The sequence below is a fragment of the Pezoporus occidentalis genome, unplaced genomic scaffold, assembly GCF_034315485.1.
Source record: "Pezoporus occidentalis ecotype Australia unplaced genomic scaffold, CSIRO_AGI_Poc_V1 ctg137, whole genome shotgun sequence".
Lineage (NCBI taxonomy): Eukaryota > Metazoa > Chordata > Aves > Psittaciformes > Psittacidae > Pezoporus > Pezoporus occidentalis.
In genome coordinates, this window is record NW_026913177.1 from 48,779 (window position 1) to 73,216 (window position 24,438).

A 24,438-nucleotide genomic window follows, 5' to 3' on the forward strand; every position below is an offset into this window, starting at 1 on the left:
TTTGCTCTTCTGTCTCAATAAGTAGCAATTCTGTGTGGTATCTCTGACCTCCTGATCCACTTATTTTCCATTTCCAGCAGAGTAAGGGCTCCAATTTATGCTGTATAAGCTTAGCAAAAGTATTCTTTTTAATGCTTAGTGCCATACAGTTTTTCCTTCTTACTCTGAAGGAGTAATAGCCATCTGCTTAACGTTGAGACAGTGAATAAAGTTAACAACCTGGCAGCAACAATCAAATTCTGAACTGTAAATTTTGATTCATATTTCTGATACATTTTCATAAAGATTGGCTTTATTTCACCTCAGAATTTGCAAAAGTTGTGATAGAAATTTAAGGAGAATAGTATAATGGTGTACTGTTTCCAGCATTTGACCTCACTCAGAAAGTGACCATTCTGTTCTTCATCTGTAGCTAACGCCAATGTGTTCAGACCATCATCATTCTTCATCATCATGCAGACAAACTTTGGTGTCCTCCTTGAAATTCAAATTATACCCATGATGCAAGTGTTTGTGCGACTGGATCCTATTTTCAAAGGGCAGACATGTGGTAAGTGAATGAAATACAAGAACACGTTGCTTAATGTCTTTTGTCTAGTATGAGCAATACAAACTTTTCACTGCTTTTCAACAGGTCTCTGTGGCAATTTCAATGATCTCGAAACTGATGACTTCAAGGTTATAAGTGGAATAACTGAAGGAACAGCAACAGCATTTGCTGATACATGGATGACTCAGGCTTCATGCCCTAAAGTCCAGCGCAGTTTTGAGAACCCTTGTGCACTCAGCATTGATAATGGTGTGTGCTTCTTAGATTTTTTTATTGTTCTTGTTATTTATTACTAAAGAAAACACGTATGTTGTAAAGCAAAGATAAGAGAAGAAAGACTTACATACTTGGTAAAAACATAGCTCTGAAACCAGAAAAAAATGAATGCACTAGGGATAATTAACAAAGTCAATAAGGCTTTTCTTAGTAAGAGTTAGAGAAATGTAACTGAAGGAAATTGAAGGAACCTTAGCCCAGATGCTGAGTGGAAAAAACAAACAAACAAAAAAGGATAAGAAAAAGAGAGACTTTATGTGATTTCAGAACTGGCTTCAAAGCCCAGGGCAGAGGGGTTTTTTGACTAATGAAATACAAAGAGTATTTGTACTGTTTGTTTTTTTCACAGAAAAATATGCTCAGCACTGGTGTGGACTACTAACTGACAAGAAAGGACCTTTTGCTGATTGTCACTATGCAGTGAATCCCTCTGATTACCACATGGTATTTTGTTAGACTGTTTTTCCCCTTAGAAAAAAATAGAAATAGGATCATTACAACTAGCTACCAGAAAAGGACTGTTCCATATATCTCTCTCATCTTACGCAATGCCTGTATTTTCATTTCTGTACAGCAGCACTTCCTTCTCTCAATGTGTGTTTCTGTTTGTGTCGTGACATTACCTTATTTCAATTGTCAGTCTTGGCTTCAAGATCCTGACTTGCTTGCAAATGAAAAGGCAGCTATTTACTCCTGGACGGATACACACATGCAGTAACAAGTGTATACAAAGGCATGTCAAATGCTTGTTTGAATATCAGTAAATTGTTGTCTCATCAGCCTCATCTAACTAATAAATAGTTGGCACAGAAAGCCCATTAGCTAATTTTCAGTATTCTGCTATCAATGTTTTACCAATCTTTCTTCTCACTATGAATCACCCAGATACGGACACTGGTGAAATGATGTTTCTAGATTGTGTACCATGAACAGAGCTTTGTATGCTATTCTGCAGCATATTCGTAAAAACGGTTCAGAGGGACATGAAACTCCTAAATGTATAACAGATTTTAAGACCACTGTCTCCCAGTAATAACTGCACACATCAACTGAATTTCCATTACCTTCACTCTTCCTGGCCAGGCAACTGTAGACAAACATTGGAAAAGTTTGCTAAAAAATATTGCTAAAGCTATATTAGTGTTGTTTATGAGTGAGCATATCTGAGGTAGGATTAGTGCGTAAGACCAGGAAGATAATGCTCTTTCTTTTTAGACTGACAGTTTTACCAGTGCTGAGACTATTTTTCTCTGCATTTTTAGAACTGCATGTATGACACATGTAACTGTAAAAACAGTGAGGACTGTCTGTGTGCAGCCCTGTCTTCCTATGTGAGAGCTTGTGCTGCAAAAGGAATACAGCTGGATGGATGGAGGACCGATGTCTGCTGTAAGTACTCTTAATTATCCCCTCTCCTATGAATACACATCAATAAAAACTGCTGGTCAGGGACTATTTTATACTGATTTCTAGACAACTATAATAAGTGGTGAGGAAGGGATTTTGTTAAGTGAACTTCTGGAAGTAATTCTCTGCTGTTCCCTTAGAATCAATCCATTGCTAGCAAGAGTGAATACAAACAGACAGAAAACGTAGGCTGCCTAGGAAAGAGACTGCTGTTATAAAAGTGTTTCTATGCAACTTTGAATTTCATTACAGCTTCATGTATGACAAGTTACTGTAGAGTAAATGTGACATACTATAGTAACAGTACTAGTAATTCTAACCGGAATACTTGCGAATGAAAGGTCTCTGAAGCTGCATGCTGGGTTCCACCACCAGTAGGTCTGTTTTCAGTATACGAGGAGACATTCAGGAAGATATCTTATTTCATACTTAAAAAGGTATAGAAATTTTGCCAGCACCAAATGGAGGTTTCTTTCTGAAATCCCATTCAAGAAAATATTTTCTTCTTTGCAAACATCACATAATCCACATGTACAGTAGATTTTCAGATCTAACTCTGGAAGTATTCAGAAATACATGAAAGATACAACATAGGCAGAGTTATGCAGTATTGTGTACATGTTATTTCTACTGCCTATGGTTTCTTTTTTCCCCATCAGAAATTACCACCTGGAATTAACAAATCTATTTTATTTTTCTCTCTCAAGCAAAATACACCTCATGTCCCAAATCCCTAAGCTACAGCTATAACATCTCTTCCTGTCAACCCACTTGTCGATCTCTGAGCGAGCATGATGTCACATGCAAAATTAAGTTTGTCCCAGTTGATGGCTGCACCTGCATAAATGGAACTTACATGGATGAAAGTGGCAGATGCGTGCCTGCTACTGAATGCCCCTGCTACTACAGAGGATCTCCCATATCATCTGGAGAAACTGTCCAAGCAAATGGGCTTGTATGGTAAGTGAATCCGTTGCAAAACACTCAAGCAATACTGTATATATTTTCTCATTAGAATCTGCTACATTTAAATTGGTCTCAGCCTGTCCTGCCTGAATTTCAATACAATGCTGTCTCATTTTTTTTCAACTTTTAAGAAGGTGCATATTTCCCTGAGCTTGAAGGAGAATATGCTGTACCACTGAAACATACGTTAAGGCAATGGGGCCAGCTGGGATCGATCCAAGTGTACTGAGGGAGCTGGTGGAAGTATTCACCATTTGCAAGCATTTTTCAGCAGTCCTGGCTAACAGGCAAGGTCCTAGTTGACTGGAGGTTAGCAAATCTACAAAATCTAGTCACCTACAAAAAGGACCAGAAGAAGGATCTGGGGAACTGCAGGCTTGTCAGTCTGACCACAGTGACAGGGAAGGTTATAGAGCAGATCATCATGACTGCCATCACTCAGGTGATCAGGCGCAGTCAGCACGGCTTTATGAAAGGCAGGTCCTGCTTGACAGACCTGATCTTCTGTGGCAAGGTGACCCACTTAGTGGGTGAGGGAAAAGCTGTGGATGTTGTTTACCAAGACTTTAGTAAAGCCTTTGACACTGCTTCCCACAGCATTCTCCTGGAGAAAATGACTGCTCATGGCTTGGACAGAGGCACTCCTTGCTGGTGAAAAACTGGCTGGATGGCCAGGCCCAAAGAGTGGTGGAAAATGGAGTTAAATCCAGTTGGCCCTGGCCAGAAGCAGTGTTCCCCAGGGCTCAGTGTTGGATATCACACGAAAGCAGCACTGGTAGTGGTATTAAGGGAAATTCTTTCCTTTGGAAATTCTGAAACTTGACAAGAGAGAAGTAGCTCTCAGTCTCAATACATGATTTAAGAGATTTTTTTTTTTTTTTTTTCCTCTCTTGCAGCACGTGCATCCAGGGAAGACTGGATTGCACTGGAGAACCCAATCCAGATCGAGGTGAAAAAAAATAAAAATCTTCTTCCACTTTTCTGTGACAGGTTCTGGACAGAAATAGTTGATATAATTGATTGAAATGATAAAATCTTAATGGAGTTTTAAATAATAGAAGTATTTTTGATTTAGTTACAGTGCAACAGTTATCATAAAAGGCAAGAGTGAACCTAAATTAATGATAGGATTTCTTTTTCATGATGATTTTTTTCTAAAATACTGGGGGTTTTCTCTGGTAATTCAGTGCTCTGAAATGAATCTATTTAATACAGACAGCAATCCTTACTAATTGAAATATGTAAGTCCAAAGGATTTCTAGAGGGTTTTAATGGCTAGAGATGAGCCATTTCTGATTGCTCTCATTTCTTTCCTTCCTTTAGTCTGTGAATCTCCCATGGTCTACTTAGACTGTAGAAACATCAGTGAAGGCACAACTGGAACAGAATGTCAAAAAAGTTGTCAGACTCTGGATATGCAGTGTGTAAGTATTTCAGGGCTGGATGAAATTGTGCTTCCAGGTTTTGTTTGTGCTTTTGGTGGTAAAGTAACTGATCTATCTGATCCACTCCAAATCTACAACATAGATACTTTGTTTTTGTAGCAAAAGCCTAAAACCATGTTATAAACCATTAATAATGGGACCCTTAGACAAAAATATAATAAGGTAACATCCAATTTAATTCATAATATTGGTGTCTACCTTTCTTCAGCTACTGCAGGTAACAGTAATTAGTAGTGAAAATATCTAGGACACATATTTTACTTCTTTAGGAGAAAATTACTGGCTATGAACTGGGTAGGAGAAATAATTCTTTCTTATACCATAATGCAATTAGGAACTTCTTTCACACATAATTATAATATTCCATCTAAATGCATGCCACATACCATTTTGTGAATAAGTACCATGGGAGATAAATACATTTTGATGTAAACCAATCAAACCTAAAAAATATTATGTATTTTCTTTTTAAAGCTCCATTCAGTCACCAACTACAAAGTGCAAGGCTGCTTCAGCTAATACAGAGCAAGACTTACAATTCAATGTATTTTAAATTTCACAGACTGTAGCAGAGTAATCAGGATTGGCATACACAAAACATCTTTAACAGATATATATTCTATTAAATCAATGGCTAATAAATTCCAGTTTGTTCCATTGTCCTATAAGCACTTTGTAGTCCTCTCTCATTTAAGATAGGCAGCAATAAGACCATATAAAGACATTTTATTTTAATGTTTTTCTATTGCAAATATTTCATTCTGAAATTTTATCTTCTCTTGACTTTTCTAGTATAGCATGCATTGCATATCTGGTTGCGTGTGCCCAGCTGGGCTTGTGTTACATGAGAATGGTGATTGTATTCCTGAAGAGGAATGTCCATGTATTCACAATGAAGCCATGTATCAGCCTGGGGAAAAGATCAGCGTTGACTGTAACACCTGGTAAGTATTTCCTCAGAAGTATCATTCCTGGTTCCATCATTTGTCTTTCCAAAGAACTTACATAGTAGAGCAGTAAAGAAATATTTGGATTACACATGTCACCAACTGATAGATCTCTTAGTTGTGGATTAAACAGTATGAGACGGTTTCCTTCTGACATAGACAGATAGCCAAAGCGCAGAATGGGAAGAAGTCTTTGGGACTACAGTGGTCATTTCGTATTACCCTGTTCTGCAGTTAATGCATTCAGAGCGGCACAACAGAACTTTGCTTTAATACTTCACTTAAAAAATTATTTTCACTCCAGAATCAGTACAACATTACCAGGGATGAATTGCCAAACAAATACTGATTTGCTGGGATGTGTCTACACAAAACAGTGAGTTGTTTTATTATTAAAATGTTTTATTCTCACTCCTAGTGTATGCAAGAATAGGAAGTGGGAATGCACCAAAGATCAATGTCTGGGCACTTGTGCTGTTTATGGAGATGGTCATTATAATACCTTTGATGACAAAAGGTTCAACTTCAATGGAAACTGTGAATACACACTAGTCCAGGTACTGATAATTAGCAATAGTATATGACACTTTACCTTGACTGTGTCTACAAAAATAATGTATTTTAAAATGTTATTCTCCACCCAGGACCACTGTGGGATGAGTGGCACAGCCAATGGAACCTTTCGGGTTATTACTGAAAATATTCCCTGTGGCAACAGTGGGACAACTTGTTCAAAATCTATCAAAGTTTTCTTAGAGGTAAGAAGAACAACTTCATTCTATAACTGGTTAGGGCTCAAGAGAAGCCTAGATATCCATTGCGTCAAGGAAGTTGGAAAATTAAGCTTAAATCAGATTGAAGTGAAATATTTGGTAGAGCTTCCCAGCTTTCTATCTTTTCCTTTTCCCACACTATTTTATATCACCCTTGGGGAAACTACAGATTTACAGGAAAATAGCAGAAATTAGCCTATCATGTCATAATTGTTTTATTCTGTGCAATTTAGATCCTCCATGACTGCCAAATTTTTTTTTTTTGACCTATGCCGCTTAAAATACCTTTCTACCACAGTTCCTGGAACCTAAAATTTGAACTATGTAGTTTTATCACATTTGGATTATTTGTTTTCATTATATAAAATATGCATAGTATCCTTAAAAAGAGAAAAAGAGCAGAGCTGCAGCTACTGAGTTCATTTCTAATCACCTTTTCCTCCTGTTTCAGAGCTATGAACTGATACTTGGTGAGGAGCATGTCAGTGTCATAAAGAGAGGACAAAATAATGAGGTGCCATACACAGTCCGCTATATGGGTATGTACGTAGTAATTGAGACCACAAGTGGACTGATACTCATGTGGGACAAGAAAACCAGCATCTTCATCAAGCTCAGCCCTGATTTTAAGGTGCGGAACTAGCAGTTAAATGGCAATTTACAGTCCAGATTTGGACTGTGTGTGAATTTTCTTGAGACCCTGCCAAGATCCCAAACAGGTGATGTCTCTAGCATTCCTAGGACATCCCACGTTGTTTTCCATTCCTCTGGTGCCTCAGGAAGCCATGACATCATCCTGCTGCTCTTCTGAGCTCCGAAGGCAGCTTTCAGTGCCTACTTGGCCTGACAGAACTTGAACTGGCAAACTGCTTTCTGGGACTTTGTTAAAATTACCCACTGAATCTTGGTAAAGGTTATCAGACCTTACTAAAATTACATAGCTGCATGTGTTAAAACAAATTGAGTAGTCGTGATCTTGAAAGTAATCCATTGTTTCCAGTACTCATTGACACACAAATCACATTATCATACTTTAAGAACAAGGAAGTGAAATATTAGGAGTGAAAGCCTCTTGTAAAATGCTGCCATGTGTTTTGCAAGCATGATTTACACAGGTGATAAGGGAAATGTATTTCTGTTCTCATACCCCTTCTTCTAGCTTAATATATGTAAGTCCTAAAAAGTGTAGTAGATGAGTAATTTGCTATCTTACTGCATACAGCAGTAACTTTTCAGAATCATAAAATCATAGAATCAACTAGATTGGAAAAGACCTTTAAGATCATCAAGTCCAACTGTTCCCCCAGCACTGCCAAGTCCACCAATAAACCCTGTCACTGAGGACCTCATCTACATGGTTTGTGAACACTTTCAGGGGTGGTGATTCCACCACTTCCCTGGGCAGCCTGTTCCAATGCCTGATAACCCTTTTGGTGAAGGATTTTTCCTAATATCCAATCTAAACCTCCACTGGTGCAGTTTGAGGCCATATTCTCTTGAATTAAGAGTAATTTAGAACTAGATATACAAATTAATTTCAGTATCATAGGTTATTTTGCTGCCTCATCCACTGGAATTTTATACAAATAGTAGTAATATGGGAAGTATGCACCTTAGATTTGTTGAGAGAGCATAGCATCTACTGCAGCCTATCAGTTTTACAGATCCATAAATTTAGAATGAGGGATGTTTCTGGATGTTCAAGGAAAATGTAATTCTTTTTTATACCTGTGACCAGTTGCAACAGTAAAGACTCAATGAGCAGACAATCTGGCAGGACTGGTAGTGTTTATGCACTTTCTAAGGCTGTTTTTTATATGTACATCTACTGTATAAAACAGGGCTTAAATTGAGAACTCAGTTAACTGAATCCTTGTTTCATCATTAAAGACACGCCTCAGAAGACTGAAAGTTAGAATGACAAGGATGGTTTTATTGTGCAGATTTAAAAGAGAAGTCAAAAGCAGTATCCCTCTAGCAGTAGTCGTTCTGTTGCTGAGGAAACAAAGAATTAAGGTGCTCAGTAATGTTGAATGGAATGGAATTTCAAGTACTTTTTCAGCCTCAGATGTTGTTTCAAGGTTTCTCTCATCCATTATTATTTTGTTTACTTCTTTTTGCAGGGCCAGGTCTGTGGCCTCTGTGGAAATTATGATGGCAGCGGCATCAATGACTTTACTACAAGGAGTCAGTCTGTGGTAGAGAATGTCCTAGAGTTTGGAAACAGCTGGAAAGTATCCTCTACATGTCCTGATGCTTCCAGCGTAAAGGACCCCTGTTCTACCAACCCTTATCGAAAATCCTGGTCAGAGAAACAGTGTAGCATCATCAACAGCAATGTCTTTGCTGCCTGTCACTCTCAGGTATTACCAGGGCAAAAGTTCACTTCTAGTGTGAAGACTAGGTCTATGTATTATTGAAGCTGCTATCCCCATACATTTTCACATGCATGCCTAATTTGCTAGTAATTCACTGGTTATGTTTCACTCTGAATTGTGTCAGGAAAACTTCAATACGAATCCCACTCATGGGACAGATTTATAGTCCCTACCTGTAAGAAATAAAAGGATATCTAGTTCAAAGGAAATACTGACATATTACAAAAGAATGATAGTTTAATAATTACTATTTTCTTGTAGTGTGGCAGAAATAAAAAATTTCATATACCATGTGCAGAACACAAGCTCAACAAAATAATAATACAGTAATGAAGTATCAGCATAGCCTTTATCTGACACTAAGTATATACCAAACAATGCAGGGTAACTGTGCTCTTCCTATTTAGTTCTTTCCACTGGCAGAGACATTAATCTTCAAGTACAGTTGCGTATTGCTTGCAAACATGAATCTAATCTTCTACTAGGACCCAAGTCTGGATGTCGAAAAATCTGTCAATACATGGTTCAGATGTATAATCTGGCAACACCTCTGATGTTTAACAGTGTATATAAAGCAAAAGAAAAAAAAATTACTGACGTAAGCCTTTCTTCTGAAATACTACAGTTTTAAGAAAATTACTTTAGCAAAGCTAAGAAAGAGTTTAGATGGTAGGATATATAGTATTACATTTCTTTTTATTAACAGGTTGAACCAGCAAAATACTACCAAGCATGTGTGACAGATGCTTGTGCATGTGACACTGGAGGAGACTGTGACTGCTTTTGTACAGCAGTAGCTGCCTATGCTCAAGCATGTAGTGAAGTTGGTGTCTGCATAGCCTGGAGAACCCCATCAATCTGTCGTGAGTTTTATGTCATAAATACTTCTTCTGCAAGTGGAGTTAAATTCATAGTGCCTTGCTTAACACACACTCTAGGTATCTTATGTATGTGCATTATAATCTCACTATGTAGACTTTTCACACTAAGCTGTTTTTATGGTGACACAATTTCACCTACTCATTCCCAGTTTTCAGGACTGTTCAAGCAGCACTGCAGTAATATGATGAACTGGCACGAGTCAAAAAAAGCTCTTTTTTATTTTCTTTTTCTGAGCATGTCCAAATTCTGTTTCTCCTTAGCACTGTTTTGTGATTACTACAATCAGCAAGGGGAATGTGAATGGCACTATAAGCCTTGTGGAGCCTCCTGTATGAAGACCTGTAGGAATCCAAGTGGAAAATGCCTCCATAACTTGTCAGGTTTAGAAGGTAAAAAAAAGCTGCAACTACCTTATTTTGTTATAGTTCTACTACTTTCTACGGAGTGTATTTCACCATCAGCTACATTTGCACCACTCCATTCTCTTCAACATTGTTGCATTCACGCAAATGGAAGCAAAGTATGGAAAGTGAAGTTAAAAACATCTGTAAGACCAAGTACTTGTGGGTGGGCTCTGCTGATGCTAGTACCCTGCACTACTTCCTAGAATTATTGGAAAAAAATAAGTAGCAAAATTATGACTATTAAAAACAAGACCTGCAAACATATTCTGCACAAATAAAAATTTTGCTCACTGTAGCGCATTCTTGCCTATCTCCTATATGTCCTTTTCCTTCCTTCAGGCTGCTACCCTAACTGCCCACCAGACAAGCCATATTTTCATGAGGACCAGATGAAGTGCGTTAGTCTCTGTGACTGTTATTATAACGAAGATGGAAAGATATACATACGGGATGAATGCCATGTATGGTAAGAATCAACATTCCAACCTAATCATGTACAAGGAAAAATAATCGAAACAGCAGTGGGAAATTGCATGCTCCCGTTACAGGACAGGACTAGTTAACACTGCCTGTGTAAACATAATATCTTACTATATAATGCCAGTTTTCTTACTACATTAGTAGGAAGAAGTTCATATGTGATTTTATGTTCAGTTGAATTTGTTCCTGGTTATGCTGTAAATCCTCCGCATAAAGATACAATAAGAACAGTAAGTCCTTTATGACGAGGCTTTCTCTATTTCCAATTCCTATGGCAGGAAAAATATTGTTCCAGGAGTATAAATGTATAATAGGGGTCTACTTCCAAGGATTTTATTACATTCTTATACCACTTGTAGTATTTAGACTCTTTCCCTCTTTAACCTCCCTTTTAGTACAAAAATATTGCAAGTACAAAGAAAGGACAAGACTTCCTCCTGTAGCTTTGCATAATACATAGCTTCACTTCTATTCGTAAGTTTGGGTTACTATAAAGAAAGATTTTAGAAAATTACAGGAAAAGGAAAAAACCCAACACGAACTGGACATTCAAGGAATAAACACAAATAAAGTGTCCTGTACTTTGATGCAAGTATCTGGCAGAACAAGATGATTAATAAAATTATCTCATAATAAAAAAATATGGAGATTTATATTTTTTCAGTGGTTTTTTTTTTTTAATTCTCATTTCAGTGAATGCACATCAGATGGTTTAGAGTGCAAGTTTGATGATAAAGGTAAGACAGCTAAGAACTATTAAGAAAATAAAATACTGGATATTATCTTTTCATAGATGCCTGATAGTAAACTTCCTTTGAATTACAGCATGCCACTGCATTTATGAAGGGAACAACTATAAATATGGTGAAGTCATCTACAACACCACAGATGGAACTGGATGGTGTTTCACTGCAACATGTGATGTCAATGGAACAATTAGCAGAAATATCTCTAAATGTGGCATCTTTACAACAACCCCATTTCCTTTTCTTACAAGTCAGTTCGAAACTACTGCTTCAGGTATGCATGAATACTCTTTAAAATAACTGAAAAAATGTCTGGAAGGGATGGAAAATTGCTAAAATGGAGGGCCCTTTCATTAGTTAAGGACATAAAATTTTACTTGAAACTGTTTACTCCCAGTGAAACCACCAATTCTTTTGGCAGGTTCAGTTGCTAAAGATGACCATAATCGAGGATGTAGAAATGAGTACAGCAATTCTTACAAACTCAGTCTGCACTGTTTCACCATGTTTTTTCCAAGGGAAAAAAATTAATACATCTTACTAATCATTGCACCTTGGAGAACCTCCTCATTTCCTTGCATACAAAACCCAGCAGTTCTAGACAGACTTCAGAAAACACAAGAGACTGCCATTTTTTAAATAACTGACTACATTAGCGCAAACTGAAGATAAGACATCTAACTTGAGGACATGCTCAAATTACTTAAAACAATTCTCTGGAACCTTTCCCAATTGTATATAAAAACTAAATCAATAGTTGCCTTCTAGTCCTGCAGTACAATTCTATATTATTCCTGCAGTTAACTTATTACAGTGACCATGTAATTCTGAGAAATTGTGCAAAGTATTTCCACAAAATTATACAATATGTCAGCAAGAACTAAACATTGAACTTTAAGACTTCTATTAAGTAACATCCGTCTGAAGAAAGTGGCATATATTCCACATGGTTATCTTTAAAATGCTAAGAATATGAAAAGAAATATGCAAAAAAGACTAATTAGATTATATATTTCCTATATATTATGTTAGTGGATTCCATATTATAATGTATTATATATAAAATACATATGTTAAATATATATCTTATATTTATAAATATATTACAGGTTACATTAACAGAAGTAGAAAACTCATTAACCCGGAAAAATATTTCAAAGCCTCTGTGCTTATGCAGTTAAGTGCAAATAAGTACAGAGGTAATACCAAGGAGAATAAAACCTCCTCTTACTTAAACCATAGCAATCATGAGATCACATTATCCTATATATTGCTGTTCCACATTAGCTATATTTACATGCAGCATTTAATAAATGTCATATAAATTATCACTAGAAAAAGAATACAAAAATCAGATCAAAACATACCTGAGAAATTAAATTCAAAACTGTAAAAGCAATATCGTTAGAATTAAAAGACTAAATTAACATATATGATATTAGATCCAACATTAACAAATATGGAAGATGAGCCCTGGCACTGTCTTTAATAAAAATAGATGAGACTTATATTTCCTCAATTTCATTACAGAAATGACAACTGCAGCACCAGTGACAACTGTATGTGTGAAGAATATATGTTTGTGGTCAGAATGGTATGACTGCACACAGCCTGAAAATAAAGAGGATAGTGGAGATTATGAAACATTTGAAAATCTCAGAGAAAAAGGATACAGTGTGTGTAAAAACCCAAACAATGTTCAATGCAGAGCCAAAGAACACCCAAATATAGAAATAAACAATCTTAACCAAACAGTTAAATGTAGTCTCAGTACAGGATTAATATGCAATAACAAAGACCAGCAATCTAAGCACTGCTATAATTATGAAATCAGAATATTATGCTGCAGTTACATACCATGTTCAGAATTACCAACTATGACGGCAAGAACCACAGAATTCACAACTACTGCTGTAAAATCAACACCATTCACAATAAAAACAAAGACACAACAAACAGCAAAACATGCAGTAACTGAAGTAACTACACAATAGTGCCCACATCAGAAGCCAGCAGTGCAATCAGCACTTCCAGGACCACCAAAGGAAGCACCACAACGTCCACATCCACATCAACTCCAGCACAAACGTCCTCTCTGCCAACCCAGGCTCCATCAGCACACAGCACTGCCACCAGCCTCAACCCATCAGCAACAACAACCACCACTGGCAGCACTAGAGTCCCCAGTAGCACTGCACCAGTAACAGGAGGCACAACAATCATGCCTACCACCACCATGGCCATCACAACAAGGACAGCTGCACCTCCAACAGAAGGAACAACCAGGACAACCACAGGAAGCACAACAAAGTCCAGATCCACCTCTACTTCAGCACAAATCTCCAATCCCCCAACACCATCTCCAACAGCACACAGTACTGCAATCAGCCTCAGTCCATCAACAAGGATAACCACCACTGGCACCACCATTGTCCCCAGTAGCACTACACAGCCAACAGAAGGCACAAGCATCATCACTACCACCAGCACGGCCAGCACCACCAGGACCTCTCCACCTCCAACAGAAGGAACCACCATCATCACACCCACTACAACATCACAAACCTCAGCCAGTAGCACTATCAGCACTTCCAGGATCACCACAGGAAGCACCACAACGTCCACATCCACATCGACTCCAGTTCAAACATCCACTTCTCCAACCCACACTCCAACATCTCATAGTAGTGTCACCAGCCTCAGCCCATCAACAACGACAACCACCACTGGCACTACCGTAGTTCCCAGTAGCACGGCACTGCCAACAGAAAGCACGAGCACCGTCCCTTCCACCAGCACGGCCAGCACCACCAGGACCTCTCCACCTCCAACAGAAGGAACAGGCACCATCACACCCACTCCGACACAGACAACCTCAGCTACAGCCACCACTCTCAGCACCTCCAGGACCTCTACCACCTGCCAGCCACAGTGTGTCTGGACTCAGTGGTTTGACGTGGATACCCCCAGCCCCGGGAGTGAAAATGGAGACATAGAGACATTTGAAAGCATCCGAGCCGCTGGGTACACACTGTGTGACCAGCCACAAGACATCAAGTGCCGCGCTAAAGATTACCCTTCTAGGAGTCTGGACAAGTTGGGACAGGTCTTTCAGTGCAGCATCGAATTTGGCCTTGTGTGCAAAAATGAGGATCAGATCACAAAGTACCCCCTGTGCTTCGACTATGAGATTCAGGTGCTCTGTTGTGACACTAAAACCTGCGTGGACACATCAACAACTACAGGTACCACTGCAGGATCCTCCACCACAGCCTCTCCAACACAAACCTCCACTCCACCAACACACTCTCCAACAGCACACAGTACTGACACCAGCCTCAGACCATCAACAACGACAACCACCACTGGCACCACCATTGTCCCCAGTACCACTGCACCGCCAACAGAAGGCACGAGCATCGTAACTACCACCAGAACGGCCAGCACCACCAGGACCTCTCCACCTCCAACAGAAAGAACCACCGTCGTCATACCCACTACAACATCACACACCTCAGCCAGTAGCACAATCAGCACTTCCAGGACCACCACAGGAAGCACCACAACGTCCACATCCACATCGACTTCCGTTCAAACATCCACTTCTCCAACCCACGCTCCAACATCTCATAGTACTGCCACCAGCCTCAGCCCATCAACAACGACAACCACCACTGGAACTACCATAGTCCCCAGTACAACGCCAACAGAAAGCACGAGCACCGTCCCTTCCACCAGCACGGCCAGCACCACCAGGACCTCTCCACCTCCAACAGAAGGAACCACCATCGTCACACCCAGTAGAACATCACAAACCTCAGCCAGTAGCACTATCAGCACTTCCAGGACCACCAAAGGAAGCACCACAACATCCACATCCACATCAACTTCCGTTCAAACATCCACTTCTCCAACCCACGCTCCAACACCACAAAGTACTGCCACCAGCCTCAGCCCATCAACAACGACAACCACCACTGGCACTACCATTGTCCCCAGCAGCACTACACCGCCAACAGAAAGCACGAGCACCGTCACTACTACCAGCACGGCCAGCACCACCGGGACCGCTCCACCTCCAACAGAAAGAACCACCATCATCACACCCACTACAACATCACACATCTCAGCCAGTAGTACGATCAGCACTTCCAGGACCACCACAGGAAGCACCACAACGTCCACATCCCCATCAACTCCTCCACAAACATCCTCTTTGCCAACCCAGGCTCCAACATCACAAAGTACTGCCACCAGCCTCAGCCCATCAACAACGACAACCACCACTGGCACTACCATAGTCCCCAGCAGCACTGCACCGCCAACAGAAAGCACAAGCGCCATCACTACCACCAGCACGGCCAGCACCACCAGGACCTCTCCACCTCCAACAGAAAGAACCACCATCATCACACCCACTACAACATCACACATCTCAGCCAGTAGTACGATCAGCACTTCCAGGACCACCACAGGAAGCACCACAACGTCCACATCCACATCGACTCCAGTTCAAACATCCACTTCTCCAACCCACGCTCCAACATCTCATAGTACTGCCACCAGCCTCAGACCATCAACAACGACAACCACCACTGGCACTACTGTAGTCCCCAGTAGCACAGCACTGCCAACAGAAAGCACAAGCACCATCACTACCACCAGCACGGCCAGGACCACCGGGACCTCTCCACCTCCAACAGAAAGAACCACCATCATCACACCCACTACAACATCACACATCTCAGCCAGCCACCACTCTCAGCACCTCCAGGACCACAGGAAGCACCACCGTCCACATCCAGTGTGTCTGGACTCCAGTTCAAACATCCACTTCTCCAACCCAGCTCCAACATGGAGACATAGAGACATTTGTCACCAGCCTCAGCCCATCAACAACGACAACCACCAGCCCCACGGCACTGCCAACAGAACCTCTCCACCTCCAACAGAAAGAACCACCAGCATCACACCCACCTTCAGCCGCCAGGTAGGAACAGGCACCATCACACCCACTCCGACACAGACAACCTCAGCTACAGCCACCATCAGCACCTCCACTGTGTGTGTGACCAGCCACAAGACATCAAGTGCCGCGCTAAAGATTACCCTTCTAGGAGTCTGGACAAGTTGGGACAGGTCTTTCAGTGCAGCATCGAATTTGGCCTTGTGTGCAAAAATGAGGATCAGATCACAAAGTACCCCCTGTGCTTCGACTATGAGATTCAGGTGCTCTGTTGTGACACTAAAACCTGCGTGGACACATCAACAACTACAGGTACCACTGCAGGATCCTCCACCACAGCCTCTCCAACACAAACCTCCACTCCACCAACACACTCTCCAACAGCACACAGTACTGACACCAGCCTCAGACCATCAACAACGACAACCACCACTGGCACCACCATTGTCCCCAGTACCACTGCACCGCCAACAGAAGGCACGAGCATCGTAACTACCACCAGAACGGCCAGCACCACCAGGACCTCTCCACCTCCAACAGAAAGAACCACCGTCGTCATACCCACTACAACATCACACACCTCAGCCAGTAGCACAATCAGCACTTCCAGGACCAGCAAAGGAAGCACCACAACGTCCACATCCACATCAACTTCCGTTCAAACACCCAGTTCTCCAACCCACGCTCCAACACCACAAAGTACTGCCACCAGCCTCAGCCCATCAACAACGACAACCACCACTGGCACCACCATTGTCCCCAGTACCACTGCACCGCCAACAGAAGGCACGAGCATCGTCACTACCACCAGCACAGCCAGCACCACCGGGACCTCTCCACCTCCAACAGAAAGAACCACCATCGTCACACCCACTACAACATCACACATCTCAGCCGGTAGTACAACCAGCACTTCCAGGACCACCAGAGGAAGCACCACAACGTCCACATCCACATCAACTCCAGTTCAAACATCCTCTTCTCCAACCCAGGCTCCAACATCACACAGTACTGCTACCAGCCTCAGCCCGTCAGCAACTACCATCACCACTGGCACCCGCATTTTCTCCAGTACTACTGCACTGCCAACAGAAGTTACGAGCATCATCACTACCACCAGCACGGCCAGCACCAGCAGGATCTCTCCACCTGCAACAGAAGGAACCACCATCGTCACACCCAGTCCATCAGTGCCTACGTTAGCCAGCAGCACCACCAGCTCAAAGCCCTCCACAACATCCACATCTACCTCTACTCCAGCACAAACATCCTCTCTGCCAACCCAGCCTCCAACACCACACATTACTGTTGTCAGTGTCAATCATTCAGCAACAACAACCATTCCTGCTTCACTGGGGCTCCGCAGTACCATTGCAGCGACAACACAAGGCACAACCACCATCACTACCACCAGCCCAGCCAGCACTACCAGGACCTCTCCACCTCCAACAGAAGAAACAACCACGACAACCATCACTAGAGTACCCACCTCAGCAGTCAGCAGCAGTAGCACCTCAAGGACCACCACAGGAGGCACCACGACATTCATGTCTGGTCCATCAGAAACATCCACTCTGGCAACTGAGGCTCCAACTTCACACATTACTGCCTCCAGCCATCACCCTTCAGCAACAACGACCATATTTTCTACACACATCCCTGCTACATCTGTTTCTTCTACTGCACTAAGTACTGTCACAATTCCCAGAATTTTCTCTACCACCAGCATCCCAGGTATGTCTTTCTTTGCCACTGAAAGTGTTCCAAACATCTATCTCTGTAGAATATCATTTGTTTCATTGTCTTCTGTAAGTTGTATCTCCAAATTATTCTGTGATCATCTCTTATGTTTCGTAACACACAAACCACCAAGTTGCATAATGCTAGATGCTATTCAGAACAAAGACTTTCACAATCTCTACTTAGCCATACATCAAATAGTTTAATGCAATAAAAATGTTGACTTGATTTTCCTGAATGTTTAACATCACCCTTTAATATATTAAGATCATGAGATGAAAATCCTGCGCTGCAGTTTTTCTTTTTTTTTTTTTTAACAGTAACAACATCTGCTACACCACAATCAAGTCATGTTACAAGAAGCACTTCTCCAATCTTCAGTTCTATCTCCAGCACACCTGTCACAACAGAAGCAAGTACATTTGTATCATCAATTGGAACGACTCCATGTTTTTGTCATGTATTTGGTAAATTTTTTTCTCCTGGTAAGTGTCTTATTTTATGATTATAAATACTTTTGGAAATAATATAACCTCTTAATACTCTTTCCAATTTAAGACAACTGCTCAGTATCACTTCAACACAGAACTTTGTATATATGTATACACTTTATATTTTCACAATATTTTCTTGAGGTTTTTCCCTTAAGTATTTTCACTGGTCTTTTAATTTCTCCTCCAATTTTCCCCTACAGGGGAAGTGATATACAACAGAACAGATGGCGCTGGCTGTAATTTTTATGCACTTTGCAGTAAGGAATGTGAAACTGACCCATACCAGGGGCCATGTCCTTCTACAACACCTTTCACTTCGACACAAGCCACCTCATCCACAGAACATGGATTTTCTTCTGTCTCACAGACAACAGCAACATCCATCACAACTTCAGGAGCAAGAAACTGTACTGCTGTCAATCCTCTGCGAAAGGTGGTTCCCCTCATTATTTTCTAATATATCACTATTGCAAAATGAGCCCAATTTCTGTCCTAAAGCCCCAACTGAAATCAACTTGTATGTATTCCAATAACTAAGTTGGCCATGTTCCAAATGACCTGACAGCATGCAATTCTTCCACCTGGCATTACCAGGTTTTTATATAATCTGGAGGTAGAAAAGCTTATTAACACCACAGCAGAGCCTTTTTTTTCTTTTTAAATAAAAAACATTTAAATGTCACAGAAACAAGCAGACCAGCTATGAAAGTATTAAAACCTCATTCTTTTTACGAAGAAGAGTGTTCCATGGTTCTTCTCAGCCTGACTTCTCTTAAGGCCCGAAATCATATGCTATGAAAACTAATATGAACTCCCTACCAATTTTGAGAGTATATCTCGTTGAAACAGAAGAACTAGGGTGAGAGAGCACTTGACAATAATTATGTAAATATTTTTAGCCTGGAGAGCACTGGATAAGTGAATGCCAGAAGTGTGTCTGCGACAACCTCACTGCTATCATACAATGCCAGCCGATTCTATGCCCAACAGCTCAGACACCAATTTGTGACCTCGGATTTGCTCCTGCGCCTGTACTACCACCAAAAGACTCATGTTGTCCTGAATATCATTGCCGTAAGTATTAAAAATACATATATAAATACCAGACTACACAACCTGGTAAATGACATTTGCACTTCTGTTAGTATCTAAGCAAGTTTTTCATGTATCACAGCAACAGCAAAACCTTCCTCAAATTGTTTTGGCTCTGTGAACATGTATCAACTTTTGGCTAAACATGTATTAGAAGTTTATTTAAAAGCAAAATGCTTTTTTCAGTGAAGTCTGCTGAGAATTGGTATCAGTGGGAAAACAGGATAATACTTTGAACCTTCAAGTGGTCTATGTAAGCTCAACCATGTCTGTATCTGTAATAATAAAGGTTATTATTTTTTTAATGTTATTAACGTAATGTTGGAACACATTAATATTAACCTAATTGTAGCTAAACTGAGATCCGTAAACATATAAAGCCAGCAGAAAGTTTAACAGTTAACTACAAAAGCAAGTAACACATAGCAATAATACAGTGAATTGTAATCAGTAACTGAGTTGTAATCAGTAACTGAATTGTCAATGTATGAAAAATAATTACACTGTTGTTGAATGCTCATGAAAATTCAAAAATCAAACAGATACATGTTTTTTTATATACAAAAATTTCTATATACTTATTTTACTCATATATTTATACAAAAGAATAAAAAAGAAGCCATAAATTAAACGCAAAACAGGAACATCAAAACAAAGGAACAGCCAGTTTGAAGTAGTTCTGTGAAGACATGAATGGGCTCTGCCATGTTGCTAAATTGTTTATATTATCACAGTAAGGTTATCTTTTTTTCCACCCAGAATCAACCTTCCACCTAAGCCATTTTCTGAGAGGTCATAAGGAATAGCAACAAACACACCTTTGAAGTTTACTGGACTTCTAGAGTTCAAAGAGGAAACGGTTAATTTAATTTGAAGTGAACTTGGTATTAAAAGGGAAACAAAGAGATTTTATTCATGCATAGCCAAGTTTTAAGCCATTCCTCCTCCTCTTCTAGCTAATTTCGAAGATGAAACTTTACTTAAACATCCAGCTATACTAAATATGAAGTATAAGAATGTAGGGTCGAGTTCAGGTTTTCCATGATCTCTGACTTACTAACAAACTTGGTGATGACTTCTCAGGGAGTCTCACGATTTGAGCTTACTGCAGAATTATTTTTTGTTTGTTTTTCAGAACCAATAGATGGCATCTGTGTGATTAACGGTACAATGTACACGGTGAGAAAGTTATAGTGATATACTGCTGGAAGCTAAATGCACACCCTTTTTGCCAAAATAAGCCTTTGAGAAAGTTCTTTTCCCAATACATGTTTTTTTCTTTCTAGCCCTTAACTGGAAGGTACTTCTTTTCTAATGTCAAAACCAAAATTACCACACAACTGTTCTTTCAACATCAAGCATGAAATAGGAGTAACATTTTCAGTGATATACTTTCTTTTAAAACGATCTCCCACTTCTGGAATTCACGAATTTTCCAAATGAGCTGATGAATAGCCCAAACTCAACCACTCTTTGAAATAAGTTCAGAGAACCTTCAAAACTAAAACTATGATTTCTGCTTTAATCAATACCTAAATCTTTTTCCAAAATTGGTACTTAGGTCATTTAGTCAAAATATAAGCACTAGCACTGGAGCCTTTTGGGGATACATTTCTGGAAGACAAAATCCATGCATAGATTTCTATTTATACTTAGGTATCTGCATAAGTATACCACTATTTTAATCTACGTTTGTAAATTATAATTGTTTTATAACCACTGAACATGACTTACAGGGAAAAAAAATCTTAAAAGGAGCAATGAAAATCTGGTAAAACAATGAGGCAGTGCAAATCAGTCTTACCTGCATCTTATTAATTTACTTTTCTCTTTTGTATTGCTTCATAGTTTTCTCCTAATGTGTACTTTCTTGCAAGACATAAAGCCAAACAACTTTACCTTTGACAAGAATCAGTTGCACTTGCATTTCAGCAATGCTTTCAATTCTGCCTATACATTTTATAGAAATTCTTGTCATCTGAGGGTAATTTTCTGTCTTCCAGGTTGGAATGTCGACAGTCATCAATCCATGCAAGAATTGTACCTGCACTTCTGAGAAAGATCCAGTGAATAATACTAATACTGTGCACTGTGAAACAGTTCAATGTGAAACATCTTGCCCGCTGGTGAGTTCAAATTCTCTGGGCTGCCCAGTCAGCCCACTATTAAAGGAAGACTAGAATTTTGCATGACCAACTCAACATACTTTCTCTTTCATCTCCTTGTGAGTAGGGTTATCAATACATGACTGAGGATGGAGAGTGCTGTGGGGAGTGTATTGAAGTAGCTTGCATAATCAAACTAAATAATAACACCGTTCACATGCTCCGAGTAAGTATTCCTTTAATTTTTAGATCTATTAGCTAATACAGGTTACAACAGCTAAGAGTCAATTAATTTCCCTTAATAACAAAAATCTAGTTAATATTAAAATTATTCTGAAAACAATGCATGCGCTTCCTGAATTGAATACTTCCTTGGAACAACACATTCTTGATACGTGTGGTTAACTTGGCAATAGGTTCTAATTTGTACTTTGAGTGTTCAGATCCAGGATTTAAGCTTTCAAACTAGCCATAGGTTTGCAAAATTTTGCTTTTGCCACTTGAAAGAAGTTCAGAAGCATCTGAGAATCTTTGAGGCATGAGAATTTAATTGGCTCAGGCACTTGTGAGGTAATCATCCTATATTTGATCACAATGAAAAAAAACTGTTTCCTTTTCTGATAAAATCTTAGGTTGATGATGTCCTGTCAATCGATAACTGCACCCAGTACAAATGTGAAAAAATTGAAGATCAATTTGTTGCAGTCCAAACTAAAAAAATATGCCCTGAGTACAACCCAGAAGAGTGTGATCCTGTAAGTTTCACTCAGTTCATCAATTAAACACAGTTTAAAACTTGGGAGTGGGAGGGGGGAAACGGGACGACAATACAGACACGAAGACAGGCAAAGAAGAGTACAAAAAAGCACTTCCACTGAAGTTGCAGGAATGTCTTCAGAATTAAATTAATCTTACTGTAGCATTAGTAATAAGAAAATGTTAGTGCTTTTACATGAGGCTACCAGGATTCAAGACTTCTATGGTGGGCACATTAAGTCATCCATCATTTTCATTCAGTGTTCATCACAGATGAGTCATCTGCCCAGTATCAGTAATGCCAACACATACTCTTACTCATAACTGCCATCTGTGCATTAATCCATACCCTTCTCCTTTCCCTTTGTAAAGGACGAAACAGAGACTACTCCTGATGGGTGCTGCAAAATATGTAAACGTAAGTAATGCTGTGTTTGTGTTTTCTGCTTGAAGAGTGCTGTATTCAACTTGTAACTGCCTTTGAGTAGACAGGATTTTTCACTCCTCCAGTTTTCTCTTACTCTATCAATATCCTGTGTTTCACTATTTATTCAAAAGGAAAAAGCAAACTTGTTTTCTTGATAGTGAATACCACAATTCAAAATTCAGTGCTCAAGCCTCTGCATTATCTTCCAAAGACCCTATGCAGCCAAGATCAAAGAATAATCTGAAAACTCCAGGCACTTTACACAGTATCCCCCATCACATACTGTACATTCTTAATAATTGGACATCATGCATTTTGAAATTGTTTTAGCACTCAGTTCTGAACTAGAGATCTGAATTCTATGTTTTTTCCCCCTCTTTTTATGAAGCTACAAACTGCAAAGTTTATAGCAAAAAGAATGTGATCCGCCTCGGTGACTGTGAATCTTCAGTACCTGTCGAGCTGACGTATTGTGAAGGAACTTGCCCTGGCTCCTCAGTGTAAGTTTCAGAATCTTGACATCTCTATGGCTTCATTCATACTTTATTTATACTGGTCTCTCATGTTAATCAATAGCCCAAGCTTACTGAGGAACCTGGTGGAAGTGTTCACCAAGCCACTTTCAATCATTTATCAGCACTCCAGGCTAACTGGGAAGATCCCAGTTGACTGGGAGTTTGTAAATGTGACACCTATCCACAATAAGGGCCAGAAAGAGGATCCAGGGAACTACAGGCTTGTCAGTCTGACCTCCCCTGCCAAGGAAGGTGATAGAGCAGATCAACTTGAGTGCCATCATATGGCACATGCAGGACAATCAGCTGATCAGGCCCAGTCAGCAGGGGCAGGTCCTGCTTGACAAACCTGGTCTCCTCCTAAGACAAGGTGACCTGGGTAACCTGCGTAGTGGATGAAGGAAAGGCTGTTGATGTTGTTTACCTGGACTTTGGAAAAGTCTTTGACCATTTCTCACAGTATTCCCCTGGAGAAACTGGCTGCTCACGCTTGGACAGGTATACTCTTTGCTGGGTAAAAAACTGGCTGAATGGAGTTAAATGCAGTTGGCAGCTGATAACAAGTGGGATGCCCCAGGGCTCAGGGTTAGGCCAGTTCTGTTTAATATCTTTATCAGTGGCCTGGATGAGAGGATCAAGTGCACCCTCATTAACTTTGCAGACAACACCAAGTTGGGTGGGAGTGTTGATCTGCTGGAGGGCAGAAAGGCTCTACAGAGGGATCTGGACAGGCTGGATCAATGAGCTGAGGCCAGTGGTATGAGGTTCAACAAAACCACTGGGTCTTGCATTTGGACTACAACAATCTGATGCAATACTACAGGCTTGAGCAAGAGTGGCTGGAAAACTGCTTGGTGGAAAAAGACCTCAGGGTGCTGGCCAACAGCTGTCTGAACATGAGCCAGCAGCATGCCCAGGTGGCCAAAAAGGCCAACACCATCCTGGCCTGTATCAGAAATAGTGAAGAAAGCAGGACTAGGAAAGTGTAAGTTCCTTTGTACTTGGCCCTGGTGAGGCTACACCTTGAATGCTGCATTCAGTTTTGGGCCCCTCACTACAAGAAAAACATTGAGCTGCTGCAGCATGTCC

At 40.3% G+C, this 24,438-nt stretch overlaps 1 protein-coding gene across 1 annotated transcript in view; it reads left to right on the plus strand.

Annotated features, from left to right (window-relative positions):
* Positions 1-24,438, plus strand: part of LOC134158920 (mucin-5AC-like) — a 38,277-nt gene that overhangs the window by 12,785 nt on the left and 1,054 nt on the right. The window contains exons 14-42 of the mRNA XM_062609342.1: positions 413-550; positions 635-799; positions 1,176-1,270; positions 2,089-2,215; positions 2,941-3,193; positions 4,096-4,148; positions 4,523-4,623; positions 5,437-5,588; positions 6,010-6,148; positions 6,236-6,349; positions 6,816-6,995; positions 8,488-8,727; positions 9,449-9,605; positions 9,885-10,013; positions 10,368-10,494; positions 11,202-11,245; positions 11,334-11,528; positions 12,785-13,167; positions 13,362-16,244; positions 16,307-17,954; positions 18,281-18,445; positions 18,655-18,887; positions 19,354-19,528; positions 20,682-20,725; positions 21,550-21,672; positions 21,779-21,877; positions 22,284-22,406; positions 22,780-22,825; positions 23,223-23,334. Coding sequence (XP_062465326.1) covers positions 413-550; positions 635-799; positions 1,176-1,270; positions 2,089-2,215; positions 2,941-3,193; positions 4,096-4,148; positions 4,523-4,623; positions 5,437-5,588; positions 6,010-6,148; positions 6,236-6,349; positions 6,816-6,995; positions 8,488-8,727; positions 9,449-9,605; positions 9,885-10,013; positions 10,368-10,494; positions 11,202-11,245; positions 11,334-11,528; positions 12,785-13,167; positions 13,362-16,244; positions 16,307-17,954; positions 18,281-18,445; positions 18,655-18,887; positions 19,354-19,528; positions 20,682-20,725; positions 21,550-21,672; positions 21,779-21,877; positions 22,284-22,406; positions 22,780-22,825; positions 23,223-23,334 — 8,443 coding nt within the window. The remainder of the gene's footprint in view (positions 1-412; positions 551-634; positions 800-1,175; positions 1,271-2,088; positions 2,216-2,940; positions 3,194-4,095; positions 4,149-4,522; positions 4,624-5,436; positions 5,589-6,009; positions 6,149-6,235; positions 6,350-6,815; positions 6,996-8,487; positions 8,728-9,448; positions 9,606-9,884; positions 10,014-10,367; positions 10,495-11,201; positions 11,246-11,333; positions 11,529-12,784; positions 13,168-13,361; positions 16,245-16,306; positions 17,955-18,280; positions 18,446-18,654; positions 18,888-19,353; positions 19,529-20,681; positions 20,726-21,549; positions 21,673-21,778; positions 21,878-22,283; positions 22,407-22,779; positions 22,826-23,222; positions 23,335-24,438) is intronic.